Below are 15,219 nucleotides of genomic sequence, written 5' to 3'. Positions count from 1 at the left end.
GGTGAGGCTGCCTCAGTGCAGGTAGTGATGGCACCTGCCACCTGCAGCCGAGAATGAACCTCGTTGTTTGTGTGGAGAAAGATGTACTTAAGAAACACTTCAGTCCCAAAAGATGTCCAATTAAAATAAATGCAGGATTATAATTATCAGTGGCATACCATAATCTCAGGGTGAAGCAGAGACTGGTCCAACAATTCGTAACAACTTTTTGTAGTTTCAGCTAAAACACAAACCATCCTTTACCCAAGTACAAAGAGCAGCTTGTGAGACCTGCAGGATACGCTGTCTTCATCCTGCCATGAAGCCAAGAGGAGAAGCTGGATATTTCCATTGCACAAGCTGCAATGTGCCTCGTGCGGTGGGCGCTGATGAGAAATGGCTGATGTCTCTGTGTGTCAGTGTCCCTTCTAGCATTGCCTGGGGCATTTCAGCAGTGGCTGAAAGGACCAGTGGGACTATCCGTCTCTACCCCAGCATGTCCTGCCTCGCCTCTACCTGGCTGGGAAGCTTTCTACTTCCAGAAGCTTGAGCATGGAGCTGAAATGAAAAAGTCTGCAAGAGTTGGAGCAAGAAGTGGAAAATACCATTTTAGTGGTCATCTAAATAAACAGATCTTTGTGAGGGTGACTCTGGGGCGTGGTGTGGTACTTGGCCTGTTAAACCAGAGAGCTGTGCCTCCAAAAGCGGGGAGAGGACATCTCAGGTCATTAGTATTACCTGTTGCTTCTGTGGTCAAGTTGTGCACACAGAATTGTGCTCATAAGTAGAGCTCAGACACCTGCCTTTCAGAGTGCAGATCTGGACCTGAACAGTCCCAAAGTGGAGAATAGGAGGGAAAGACTGATCTAGCGTTTAGGTCTAAAAATGTGAAGGAGTTTCCTTTCCAAGATCAAGATCCAGATGCCCTCTCCCTATTATGTGCTTATTTCAGAAATGCCTGGGCCTGTGATTTTTGCTTTGTTGCCACTACCTTTCCTCACCACTGTAAGCAAGTGGATGCACAAGGTTCTGGGTTGGGCAGTGCCTGATTTTTTTCATTTTTCTTTTTTTTTTTTTTTCTCCTCAGAGATGGTGAAATGTCTCGCGAATGCCAAACCAACTCCCAAGGCTCAGCTAGTGTGTAGTAAGACAGGAGGCATAGAGAGCTGCTTCCTGTCATGCCCATCCAATACTCTTTTTGTTCCAGGTTTGTACAAAATATTTGTCCTCCTAAGTCTAGAATCTGACTTGCTGATTTTTTTCTCTGCTAATGTACTCATGACTCTTGCATTCAGTTTTTGTTATGGACAACTGTAAATGAGCAAAACATCATTATAGATTAAATTGGGGCAACATGCACGTCATTAAATACAAGAAGAGCTGATTGTCAGTTACATTAGAGGTTTGGCCCTTAGTTGTTTAATTTGAGATGTCATTTGGGGGGAAAAATTTTAACAAAAATCTGAGACACACAACTACCTTAACCAGATGATGCAAAAGAAAGATTTTAATATATTAAATTGCTATGTCAAAAGTGGGGGGAAAACTGAACAGTTGATTTCAGTGAACTCCTGCTAATTTTTAGTAAGATGATTTTCAATATGAGTAGACTCCCCTGTGCCCATCCAGGCATCTGCTTAAAATGACGGACTCTGCATCATGGCCTGAAATATCCTGCAATTGTGTGATTGAGCAGGTGCAGAAACGACTCCCAAAGCGGAGGGTTCCTCTGAGAGGAGCTCAGCTTAGTGAGCACAATGTGAGGCAGGGGCAGGAGAGGAGTGGGACATGCTGGGCGATTCAATGCTGCGGCTGCCACAGCACAGGATCGAGCTCCCACACCAGTCAGGGTAGCGTAAAACTTCCATCAGCTCAGCCAGTGGAGCAAAGCATGACATAGCAACGGCTTTAAACCTGTCCTACTGCCTCATACAAAATGGATACAACTAAATCTGTCTCAGGAGGCTGTGTGGAAAAAACATCTCTCTGAATTAGTTGCTGGCAGTTGTTGGGTTTTAATAAATTTTGTTGGTAATAGTTCAGCTGAGTGTTATTTATAGAAACTCAGGCATCTCATCTTCCCCCCCCCCCCCTTTTTTTTTATCATTCGCTACAGGTAATCTTCATCTACACGGTTTTACAGGGCAGGTGGGGCAGGGGGTTGCTATTACTTTTTCATATAAGTTCTGGTTCTGACACAGGATTATTTTTCACAAGGGTGTCTACTTTTCATGTTAGTCCTGGCATTATATGCGGTAGAGCTGTTCACACTTTATTTTCAGTTTAGCAGAGATTACTGGAACCATGCATTTATCTAATTTGTATGCACCAATACACAGTTTTATCTGTGCAGGATGTAAACCCTGTTACGGTTCTAAGTATGTTATTTTTTTGCTTCTGCCAATAAATTCTGCCAGAGTCTGAAACTAAAACTATTACTAAAGTACGTGGCTTATTTTTTAAATTACAGACATGATCAAAGCAGAAGGACTCTGCCATGGACAAGCACAAAATATTTTATACTTGTGCACCATGGAATTATTTACAGCCAACTTCATGCCAATTTGTTTATAAAATGTAACACTTCAGTGCTGGAAGAAACAAAACTTGTAGTCAACACTGTGAAGCAGTAGCCTTTGGCAAACTATTTCAGCCATTTAAATCCAGGTTCAGCTCTTAAAATGTCTCCTTATCTAGCAGTATTAATAAGTTTGTTCAAGCACCGAACATTAATGCTGGGGGTGAGAAGGGGAGCAGATGCTTTGTGAGGCTATTGCCACATGTGCTGACTCTGTGTTCTGCCCCGCAGATTCGGAGAACAGCTACACGCTGAGCTGTGGCGTTCCCGTCCAGCAAGGCAAGGCTCAGCAGAAACGCAACGCAACCCTGCCCAGCTGCGCAGGTAGGTGCTCTCCGGCTTGCCCAGGCCTTGGCGTCTAGGAGGTAGGTGATGAGGTCCCCCAGACCATTTGGGAATTGCAAGACATACAGCTCTCAAGTTACACAAGGCCAGAATTAAGGTAGCCTGTGTTTCATCATGCGCACACTCACTTTTCTGCAGCCTCTCCTTGAGGGCTGGAGTGTGCTTAGTTGCCCTCCAGTGTGGCATTGTGTTGGTAGGTCAGTATAGGAGCGTTGGAGGTTTGAGATATATTCAATAAGGACAAATATTTAGAATACTTTACTTCCCATAGTCCAGCAAGGCAATAGTGAGCATATAAAAATGGCATTTCTTCCCAGACTTGGAAGTGAGCCAGAGGGGCACATCAGCAGCACAAGAGCAGAAGGCTATGGTGAGTCCCAGCCCTCACCTGCAAAGTCCTTCCTTAGGAGCATGGATCCTCCTACTGGGGATTCCCAATAAAAAGGTTATGAGACTTTTATGAGCACATACTGTGTTTCATTCATCTTGTTCTCAGAAATGGCTGGATTATTTTTGCAGAGACATTTCAAAATGTGTCCCAAACCTGATACTCAGCATAAAAAAAAAGTTCAGCTTGAAATGGTTGAAGTCTGGCAAAATTAGAAGCAGCTGAAACAGCATCCACAGCAGTGGGAAGTGTCGGCCCACTTCACGTATCATTACCTGCTGTACTTCTCTCCAATTTGCCAGTTCTCTAACCACGGATTTCTTATCGATCTGGAATGCGTTAGGAGGTACGATGCTGTGGAGAGAGGTAACACGGCAGCAGATGTGGCTGCCTGTGGCACAGGGGCAGGATACCTCTAGAGTCCTGGTTTGGCAAGGCCCTCCTAAGGAAAGAGGGACCCACATTGTGGCATTTACCTGTGACCACCCTCCACCTGCTCCAGGTCCCATGGGCAGCCCACAGCGGCTGGCAGGTGATGGCCCAGGCCCAGCCTTTTCCACCATGGACTTTGTGAGGAAGTCAGCCAGCAGCTACATTTTCTAAGCAGTGCATTGGCTGTATAACAGCCTTTAAAGTCATAAGACCTAACTGGTTTGGATTTAAAGCTGAAGAATAAAGCTTGCAAGCCATAGACCGCAGTCAAATAAAGATGTTTCCTTTGGATGGTTTTCAACTGCCAACAGCGTAGCTCCACTAAATTAATCTTATTCCTGGTTGGCATTAGCAAGAGCAGAACTACAGCCAAGTAACATGGGAAGTCACAGACAGAGAGTCAGAAAAAAAAGGTAGGAATTAACCTTTTTCATAATAAGAAACAAATTCACCCAAATTCCACCAAGATGTGCAGGCGTGCTGGAGGGGAAGCGTATGTGCAGAGCATGTGCGATACTAGCAAATTCATTGATTTTTATGGGCTCAAGAGTAAGTGCTTATGCAAAAAAATGAACTTACGGAAATGGATCCTCTTGTACAAGGTGTATAACTCTTGGGCTGTCTCTTTTCTTTGTCACAAGAAGACTGTTGAGTCTATTTTTAAAAATAAGTTTCAGACTTCACTTCATCTGCATCCCAAATGATAGCTTTTTTACTTTACATCAACAGATTCATTTGCCCCTCCAATCAAGCAGAAAGCTCGTTTTAAAATTAAAGATGCAAAGTGCCATTTACGGCCTCGCAGCAAAGAAAAAACTAAAGATTCTGGGAAGCAAGCTGTTTTAGGTATGTGGTTTCTTCTAACATGTAAACAGCATTCTAATTTTTTGTTTGTTTGCTTGCTTGCTTGCATATTTTGTTTTCACACTGCAGATGGAAAAAAAAGTAATGGTTTTCATGTTTGGATCTGAATTTAAGTTCAGGCCAAGGGTCAGACTCTAGCTGAACAGTGCCTTGGGTTTGGATCTGACAGTGCTGAAATGTCACCAGTTGCTTTGAAAAATCTTTGTTCAGAAGTACATAAGTACGAAATTAAGCTGATCCTTTTTCTGGCATTGGTAACGGCAGAAATATCCTGAGACAAAAAGCTATGACCAATGCAAAGTTACATGAAACAATGTCGGTTTGGTTTGGTTTGGTTTAGTTTTCCCAAATGAGGTTTATAAAAGAAAACAAAAGCTATTATTTATTTGCTTTATGCTGGATTAGTATCCCATTGCAGTGGCAATGACAACCCCTAAGCAGGAAAGTTATAATCAAAATCTGATGTTACATAGCCTTAGATCTTTGTTATGTCGAAGCAAGTAGTTATGATGTTAGAAAAAATATTTAGAAGATTTAGACATAATTACCAAAAATCTGAAATTTAAAAAAAGTTTGTGTCAGGCTGATTCAAAGTAATCAAATGTTCTTAAAACTCGATATGACTAGGTATGGGATTTTATTATTATTAGTTTTGAACATCACTTTTAAAGTTGACAAAAAAGAGATTTTAAAAGTGATATCTATTTAACAGATCTTCACGACATTTATTTCTTGTCCTCCGTCCCCTTGATATCATGACAGGGACAATTAAAGAGTGTTTGGGTGTTACTGCTGTGCATTTACACAGCTTAAAATATTTGCAGTTCATTTAGATTTAATATTAACTCAAAATTTTCCAGATTTTAATACACAGTATTGGTGTAATTGCAACAGTTCATATTGTTGCTTAAAGCAACTTAGCAGCTTACAGCAAACATCTGCTGGTGATAGACAGAGCTGTTGTGCATCTGTCTTACCACCACTTTTGCTAGTGAGTGAGGAGTCATATATGAGCCCTGAACAGAGAAGTGTAAAAATAGCTATCCTAAAAAAATGTTAATGGTTTAAATATTTTATTTTTAAAATTTAGACTCATATTTCATCTTTACCCTGCAATCTAGATATTTATCTCTCTAATTTTCCAATTATTGGCTTAAAACAAGTCTCAGTTGTCAAGATGCTTACCTTGTCGTTATGTATTGTCTTCTGTTAATAAGATGTGATTATCAGACTCATTTTTAAAGTCATAGAAGTTGGGGTTTTTGGTCCATACAGTCAGCATGGGAATGTATTTCTTGGATGCATTTCCTTGTCCTTTGCTTGCTTTGCTTTGTGTTTGTTATGTCATCTGAACTTCTGGGTCTAACAGTAAGATTTTATCATACAACCACACACTTGGAATGAAATCCATCTGGTGGCTTGAGTGCTAGAAATTTCCCCCTGCCCTGAAAGGTCCATCGCCTATCACAAAAAGGATGTTTTTCACATAGATTTCTTTATGTAGGGAGAGGATGCGTATGTGATTGTGGCCCAACAGATTGTGGCCTTTCAGTGGTTACACATAATTGATGAGGGCATTCAGTTCCTCTGGCTTGTGACAGGACAAGAGGAAATGGCCTCACGTTGCACCAGGGGAGGGTGAGATGAGGTATTAGGAAAAATTTCTTCACTGAAAGAGTTATCAAGCATTGGAACAGGCTGCCCAGAGAAGTGGTTAAGTCACCATCTCTGGAGGTATTTGAAGGACACGTAGACATGGTGCTTAGGGACATGGTTTAGTGGTGGAATTGGTTGTGTTAGGTTAATGGTTGGACTTGATGATCTTAAGGGATGATCTTAAGGGTCTTTTCCAACCTAAATGATTCTATGATTTCCCCTCAGATAAAGCCTTCCAATATATTTTCATAACCTCACAATCAAAGGCTTTTAAAACCTATCATATCTGGTGATTGTCATTGCTGAAAGAGATGGAATACCAGCTGGTAGTTTTTAGAGGCCCATACTGCTATGCTTTAGTCCCAGGCCTGCCACTGTCATGAATTTATGAAAGTTGACTCTCTTGCTTTGTTTAACCATCAAATGAATGCATTTAGTATTGCTGATCTTAACTAATTTCTGTAAAGAGCTTTCTAATCCTTGTGCAGAAGAGAGACAGGAAATTAAAGGCATTAGAGGTACCACTGTGCAGCTTAGCATCACCACACTGTATTTTTACCTCCTGCATTCACTAGCAAAATGAACAAACCCAAAATTGCACAAAGAAGGTGTCTAACAACGCATGTGAAATGTTATGAAGCCTGCATTCACGATAACCCAGCTGAGATATCACTTATTAGCCTGTCACTTGCTACTTTGCTACTTGATTTCTTTTCTATGTTGCTTCTCTTATGCAAAGGAGGTCAATTCCCTTGTACAGACAACTGCCAGGTGACATTTGTGAATCTCAAGTGCGATTCCTCCAAGAAAAAACGCCGAGGCCGCAAGTCACCATCAAAAGAAGTGTCCCATATCACCACAGAGTTTGAAGTGGAGATGAAGTCAGAAGAAGTCTCAGGTTTGTGAAAGATCTGTCTGTGGAGAGAAATCAGAATTCAGTTCCTTGGTGTGTTGTTAGAATCTCTTTGATGCTATTTCATGAAGCTGCCATGCAAACCTTTTAGCACAAGCCTCATTCGACAGCCTTTCCAAATGCAAAGTTTCAGAGATTTAATTGAAAAGAATCAGGTATGAAATTAAGCCAAAGGAACAAAGATTGAACCTGCAGCAAAATTCCTTCAAAGCCTCAAGTTAAGTCATGTACTTTAATTTAGTCTGATTTCTTTAAACAGCAGAAGTGCTAATTGACGCACAGAGAACGTAAGGGTTAGATAGAAGTTGTGCAACAACGACGATAAAAATACCCTCCAAAATGTAAGTTGCTGAAACTTCAGTCTGAGAATCGAACGTTTTTATCACACATGTGGTAAATTCATGTTTTCATAACAAACTTCAGGAAGAAGAAGAATTGCTTCAAGTTATGAGATGGAATATTATGCTATAGAATCCAGCAAAAGAAAATGTGGGCTGAATTCTATAAACATGTCAGTCCTCAAAGGCAGGTTTCTTAACCCATGAGGGGTACCTCACTAGCCAAGTGATTCAAACAGTAATTGTGCCAGAAAGCACCTTTCTTTGTATCACTCTTATTTTGGTCAGAAAAGTGGGGAGAATTCCTAATCAATGGAGTAAAGCATGAGCAGAGAAAATTCAGAAACATTAGCGGTGGCAGACTGAATGCATATCTGGAAATACAACACAATGGGAAATTCACCATTCCTCTAGCAGTGCACAAAGCACCAGTCACTGCTACTCTGTACAACAGAGTACAGCATTCTTGCACAGTGCCAGCTTGATTTTGCTGGCTAGATTGATGCTTTCTGCAGCCCTCTCCCTCTGCATTTAGTATAACCAGATTTCTTAATGTTAGAGATATCAGCACTCAGTGTGCACTTACAGGCTGTGAAACTCAATTTGATGGACCTCAGTGTACTATCCTCTCCCTTTAAAAGGCCTGATTTTGAGTACAGTGAGCTAGTTCTACAATTTATATGGAGAAGACAGTGAAGCAAACAGAGGTGTCATAGTACAATGCAGGCTAAGCTTTTTGTTAAGCACCTCTTTTTAAACATGAATCTCAATTGCTTCTAGTTTTCTTATCATTTCCCATCTAGACACCTGTAACATTGACTGTGTTCGGAAAAGGATGGAGCAGAAGCTGCAAACTGCAATCAAAACATTGAGGAAATCTATTAATAAACAGCAATTTTACATTCAGTTTTCTGGGACAGAATATGAAGTGGCTCAGAAGCCAGCTAAAGCTACTGAAGGGCATGAAGCTTGCAGTACAGGGCAAGTGCTGCAGGATGGAAAATGCGGTAAGTCCCAACTCTATTCAGCCACATCCCCCTAAACAAGCAATCAAAAATTAACTTGTCTCTAGTGAGCCAGGCAGGAAATCTATGAGAGAACAGATTATTTAGATCAATATTACTCAGCATATGTGCATGGACCACTGATGGTTCATCAGACTTTGAAAGGAGTTCATTAAATGATTGCAGGGAAACAAAAGAAGCATATATATGCATACGTTCCCATGCTGTCAGCTGGTATGTATCAAGGCCTGCCACAAGGCAATGTTGGCAATTAGTTCCCAGTTGCTCCCAGCATCTTATGAAAACATAATTACAATTCTGTAAAACAATAAAATGGTGTTTGCCTAGATGCTGTGTATTTAGTTTTATATCGCCTCTCTCACTCTCCTCACCACCAAATAATCTATGACCCATGGATCTATTTATATTTAACACTCAAGAGGTCCAATTAAAAAAAATAAATATAGAAATCTATTTTAACTTTATGTAAACTACCTGATTTCTTTAAGCCTTTCCTGAGGTTATCAGGCTCTAGTGCTTTACTGGGGGCAGGGTGCTAGCACAAACCTATGAATGGCAGTTCTCAGCACTGCAAGCTTTCTAATCACTGAGAGTCATCTTTTCAAAATCAGCATATCTATTTTTCTAGCTTATTTTAGATACCAAGTGATTTACAAGCAAAAAGAAATAGTTAAGTGCAGATCTGGTAGCTGCCTCTAATGAGTTGGTTCAGAGGCTGTTTTCATCATATGGGAACAGTGGTTTAGAAACTGTATTGAAAGACCGTTGCTATTAGTGTCTAGAAACTCATACATTTTAACTACCTATATCCAGCAGAGAAAAATGTTTAATGCAGTTATGTGCTTTGTTGCAGCAAGAAAAGTATGTGGATTCATATCTGTATTTAAAACGCTTTCCAGTTGGGGTATTTGAGAGTCAAGAGACATAAAATATTACATGGGATACATTGCCCTTAGAGAAATCTCTAGAACTGATCTCAGGCGACAGACCTTTTGTAGTCGTCTTCCATAAAACCAACACATAAATGCACCTAGTGTAAACTAAAAATTCACATCACTTCCCATACGTTATGCACCACTGTCTTAATTAAACTGCAATATACTGTTTTAAGACTGCATCAGCTTTATTAACAACATATGTCTGATAAATGCTTCAGTGCAGTACAGTGCCATTTAATGGTTTAAACAATAGAAGAAGGACCTCTTCCTGATGTAAATTGACCTAGACCGCGGTGGAGATGGGCCTGTTTACATCAGGTGAGGATCCTGGACTAACATCTGCAAAACATATGCCACTATAATACTGGGGCCAAAGAGATCCATCTTCTCTAAATGTTTGATATAAAGGCAAATGATGTGATCAAAATGAAAGTCCTTATGTAGATTCCCCTTTTCTTTTCTCAGTTACCTGCAGCACGGGCACCTTTTATAGCGGAGAACATAATCAGTGCATTCCTTGCTCACCAGGAACATACCAAGACACAGAAGGTCAACTTACCTGTGAGCCTTGCCCAAGTAACGATGGACAGGGAGTAGCAGGCGCCCGGAACGTGTCAGAATGTGGAGGCAAGTTTAATTTGATTATAAAAGGATTAGGTGTTGCCACACAGCCTGTGAGGCATGGAGGCTAAAAGAGGGGAGAGCCTGCCATACTTCTGTCTTGTAAAGGTAACAGAAGAAACCTCTGTGCACTTACAAGCAATACACAAAATGTTTTGGCTTGTTCCATCCGCTGACATTGCTGACAAGAAGATGGGACCTGCTACAGCAATGTGAGTTACGGTATGGAAGTGAGCAAGCCGAGCAAAGCACTTTGCTTCAAGTCAGGTATGGAATCTGGACATACCTCAGCTTGTAAGGACTCGTCAGGTATATTGTGAGCCAAAGGGATGGATTACTTTGGACTGGTATTAGTGAGTCTAATGAACCTGCTGATTTAATGTTTTGCATGAGTTGCAGTTTATCTGGTCTAATCGGCAGCAATCATAATTTTGAGATAGTTATGCTGCAGGAGTCTGTAACCTGGACTCAGAGCTAATGACTGCAAGTTTCAATGCTGCTTGAATTCACTGTAGCTTTTGGCAAGTGATGTAGCATCTCTGACTCAATTTAATGATATATAAATTAGATTATAATGATGATAATACCTAGTTTCAGAAGAAAGCTGCAAAGTTCAGTTTGTTAATGCTTCTACTGTAACTTGATCAAGATAAGGTTTTAAGACACAGCTGTAATTATTTTCTTTACCTTATTTCATTACAGATGAGCAAAATCTAGTTTATAGCAGATACATTATTTGACTTTGAAATAAATCTGTCCTATCTGCTATACAAGTTCTAACTTTAAAACTCATCCATGTAATTTACATTAATGCTTTCTTCAAGGATATCTAGAGTGAACACACAATGAATGACACTTGGGAAACTGCTGCTTTTTCCCCATCCACTGAATAAAAAAATAACTCTAATGTCTCCAGTCCAAACATATGGTAGATTTTGCTGATTTACTGTATGAAGGAACTATCACAGAAAAATTTATTGAAATTCTTGTGCATCTTTGTTATGTTGACTTGTATTTAGCCAAAAGCCAACAAGAATAGATAATCAAAATAAAATCTGAGTTTATAAAGGTTGAATATAGTATACTGACCAAAGCAGCACAACTACTAGATAAAAAAGACTGTTTTGTTCCAAGGCTTGCATTTGAATTATTGTTCTGCACAACAACAAAAAGAAACCCTTCTGATTATTTTTGCAGAGTGGATCTGTCTCAAAATGTTTGCTGTCAGATCACAACAGTCTGTTTTTCTGCTCAACTCTCCCCTTTTCTCTTTCTCTGAAAGTGGCAAGAGAGAATATGCTTTGGACTTCATAAATCTCCCTGTCAAAGATTTTATCAAAATCAGTATGTCTCCACAAAATATGTCAGCATGTGTCATGAAACAGTGTATTTTGATGAACACAGCTTTTGTCAGAAATGTATTCACCACCTGTAATCAATAGTATTTTTGCATCATATCTTCTGGAGCAGTAATGCCTGTGCAGTAAGAAATAAGCTATGACTGAAATCCTCACCCCTACAGGTCAGGCACATACAACAAGTAGGTAAGAGATTTTAAGTGCCTATTGCATAGAACTCTTATGTTGTAGCTGCAAGTGAGTAAGATGCTGTGATACTTAAGTTACATGCAATCCATGTAGGTACAAGGCCAAAACACAATTAGGAAACCTAGTCATTTGGGGCATTTCTCAGGGAAGTCACCTCAGATTGATTTTGTTGGCAATTTCAATACAGAAGGCAAGAAGGGAGCAAGTTAGCTCATTCTTATATACAGGTAAAGACAGAGACAGATTAATGCTGAAAGCATCAGGTACTTAGCAGTATTAAAACCCAACTGCACCGCTTCTTTAAAAGGATGTCTGTAAGCCACACTTCACAAGTACTTAATTTTCACACTAAAATCCAGACGCAAATCCACTCTTCATTAACTGCCTTCATGTTAAAGTCCAGTGACCAGTTGGACCAGACCAGATGGATCGGTTTTGCTACAAAAATGATAGCAGAATTGTCTTCAAATTAGTAATATCATAATATTTCTCAGAGGTCTGTGTCACAACAGCCAGCTTGTACAGTCATATTCCAGCCAGCTGTCCATAGAAGGTTTGCCTTTTGTGGGGACAGAACCTGAACTTTGCCTTTGCTCGGGAGCTCTAGTTCATCCAAAGTGCCAAGTACCCAAGATGCTGGATGCCCCCAACATTTTCTAGCAAGTATCAGGGTTCTTAAGAGGCCCCAACCCCACCTAGAGCTCTCAAAACTTTCAGGTTTTCAAGCCAGTTGTTTCTGCCTGCTGTTCAGTTCTCAGGGAAGATAAATTACAAAGTATTGGGATTAGGCAATTTCAGGGAACACCTAACATCTCAAAGTGCTGGTCTCCCAGGCTGGGGTGGTGTGAAGATATGCATTAATGCCATAATCTTGAAAAAACTTGACATCCTGATTCTCAGGTAGATTGCCAAGGAGTAAAGTACTCAAGCTAGCAAGAACCAAACCAAACAAACGCCTATTGGAAATTGCCTGTAGAGCAAGTTTTGAAACTACCTTGTATCTGTCAGTAGACTCATTCACAAAGTGCTTTGCTTTACACAAATCACCGTTTTCTGGCAGAAGAGCTTCTGACAAGCACTAGTTTTCACAGCAACCTGGAAAGCTGCTGGTGTCAGTTATTCTCATAGACAGGGTGCTGGACTGGTCCCATCCAGTCTGGTAAATCCCAAGATCTACTGTTTCCATATCTATAAAATGGAGATATAAAAAAAACAATTACTTGCTTCATAGATGTGGTGCAAAGTTTCATTTTTTCCTACAAAGTGCTTTGAAATTCTCAGATGAAAGACTTGGTGAAAGTACAAAGTATTCTAACAACATCTTAATAGAGCCCTTGCTAAAAAAAAAAAAAATAGATACGTAGGTAGCAAAGAGCTTATTAAGAAACTAGTTGTATTTACAGGTGTTGTTTTTAGGAAACAGTTACAGGAACAATATAAAATCAGCAGGTAAGATTAGAATTTGATCTACAGCTGTCTTGATGTCACATGTTTAAGTTGAAGGAAGCATTGCTAACTACTAGTGGGTTTTATACTTTGTCCAGAAAAGTCAGCTCACTACTATAGATGATAATTTTCAATTTCTAGGGCAGTGTTCTCCTGGGCACTATTCTTCAGATGGTTTTAAACCTTGTAGAGTCTGTCCTCTTGGTACATACCAGCCTGAACCAGGAAGGACCCTCTGCTTTCCATGTGGCGGTGGGCTTGTGACCAAGTATGAAGGTGCTGTTTCCTTTCAAGACTGCGAAACCAAAGGTGAATTTAAAATCTTTCCACAATTCCTATTCCTGCTACTTGCCTTTTTGTTTGTAATCTTCAATGCCAAGGGGCTTTGAAAGGCTCTAAAACAAACCTAGTCACTGCACATAGAAACACAGTGTGTGATTAAATTAAATGGTCAGGAAATCTGTAAACTAGGAATGATCTCCCAAGGTTGCGGAGACTGAACAGGCTTTATGGTCATCTTTGGAAGTTACCACAGGCAGGTACAGAGTCAGTGCTGCAACTGGTAAGTGAATCAGCCCCACTGCATGGCAAGAAATAATATAAACTTGCATCAGACAATGCTTTAGCCTTCAAGTCCTGTATGTTTTTATTTAGCAAATTAAAAAAACTAAACACTACAGAAATTATATGATGTTAAGCATTGATTATTAATGGGCTAGGCAGAAACTGTAAGCGTGCAACATGTTGCGTGTTCCATAATGTCAACTTCCAGTGCAAATGCTGAAGAAGGAATCTGCCCAAATGCATTTTGGTTTAGTTACCGGAATGACATGCTGGCCCTGTCAAACAGACGCTAATGGAAACCTCTCTCCTGCTATTGTGAAAAGCATTTTTATTGTTGAGGTAGATATGTATCAGCTTCCATTTATTACAAACTCATTGGAAACCACTGTATTAAATACACTGAGACACATATGTAGCATGTGTTACTAGTTCATAAGGGTTTAGCTCTAGTCTTTGGAACATAATTCTAGTTAGAAGGTCCTTTGTAGTGGGAAATACAGGGAGCTAGTATCTTTTTTGCCTTTTATGGTCTAATAAGTATATTGCAGAACGGGGATCACAAGGTATGTCCAGGGTAGAGGAAAGTTCTCTCTGCACTGAAGATTGCTACTTTCTGAAAATAATACACCTCATACCTTACAGTTCATTGTTCTCCTGGACACTACTACAACTCCACAACACACAGATGTATCCGATGCCCTGTGGGAACATACCAGCCTGAGTTTGGTCAGAACTACTGCATCACCTGTCCTGGGAACACAAGTACAGATTTTGATGGCTCCACTAATGTTACGCACTGCAAAAGTAAGTTGGATTTGTATTAGTTGTGAGATGAAGCATATCTTCAGATCTGAACTGCAACTTGAAGGTCCCATCCGTCAGGCTGGACATCAATTCTGTATTTCCTAGTTAGCATATACCTACTGCCAGAGGGAATGGTAAAAATTGGGAAAACAATGAGAAAAAAAACTGGAAGATGCATATGCACTTGATGCATATGATTGTTTTAGCTTTAATGTAATTTGGCAGAGTGCCAGATACAAGTTAAAACTACAGAGCTTTTGGTTTCCCAGATCCTCTAAGTTGTCTTGCAGTGATGCATATTCCTCATGTCTCTGTAGAGCACAATATCTTCTATCAGAGTAACTGCCATTTTATAATAATTTATAAAATACTAGGAGATGTGGTCATGCATACCGCAATTGCCAGGTAATCATTCATGACAGTGAAATCTTCTCATAGGCTTTTTTGCAGTACTCAGCCTCCTATCTTCAATTACCATTTTAAATATCCCCAAGAATTCCAGGGCAATTTTATTTGATCTTTTGTGAATGACTGGTTCTTTTAGGCAAGCAATTATTTTCATCTCTACCATGCTAATTTAAGAGAACGTCTCTATAATAATTAGGTAATGTCATCTAAACTAACTATTCATGTGCAAGTCTATCATAAGTTTTTATTCTGATTATGTGCCATGTGCCTTTGAAGCCCTTCATCATTTCTAATGTAATTTGAGTAAATTAGGTATTTGTAAGGAACTTGAAGAAGTTTGATGATTTTCCTATAAAATAAAACCATCCTTGTC

General features: G+C 39.9%; 1 protein-coding gene across 4 annotated transcripts in view; it reads left to right on the top strand.

Moving 5' to 3' along the window:
• Positions 1–15,219, top strand: part of SCUBE1 (signal peptide, CUB domain and EGF like domain containing 1) — a 221,058-nt gene that overhangs the window by 193,176 nt on the left and 12,663 nt on the right. For 2 of the 4 annotated variants that reach the window (XM_072875936.1, XM_072875918.1), the window contains 8 exons: positions 1,067–1,186; positions 2,789–2,881; positions 4,452–4,568; positions 7,003–7,140; positions 8,297–8,500; positions 9,922–10,083; positions 13,212–13,379; positions 14,277–14,438. In XM_072875936.1, the coding sequence (XP_072732037.1) occupies positions 1,067–1,186; positions 2,789–2,881; positions 4,452–4,568; positions 7,003–7,140; positions 8,297–8,500; positions 9,922–10,083; positions 13,212–13,379; positions 14,277–14,438 (1,164 nt within the window). Of the gene's footprint in view, positions 1–1,066; positions 1,187–2,788; positions 2,882–4,451; positions 4,569–6,981; positions 7,141–8,296; positions 8,501–9,921; positions 10,084–13,211; positions 13,380–14,276; positions 14,439–15,219 lie in introns of all 4 variants that reach the window. The other 2 variants (XM_072875926.1, XM_072875910.1) reach the window with 1 other exon arrangement.

The sequence above is a fragment of the Ciconia boyciana genome, chromosome 1, assembly GCF_034638445.1.
Source record: "Ciconia boyciana chromosome 1, ASM3463844v1, whole genome shotgun sequence".
NCBI lineage: Eukaryota > Metazoa > Chordata > Aves > Ciconiiformes > Ciconiidae > Ciconia > Ciconia boyciana.
Note: the sequence above shows the minus strand (reverse complement) of the source record. Positions and strands in the feature narration are given on the sequence as shown.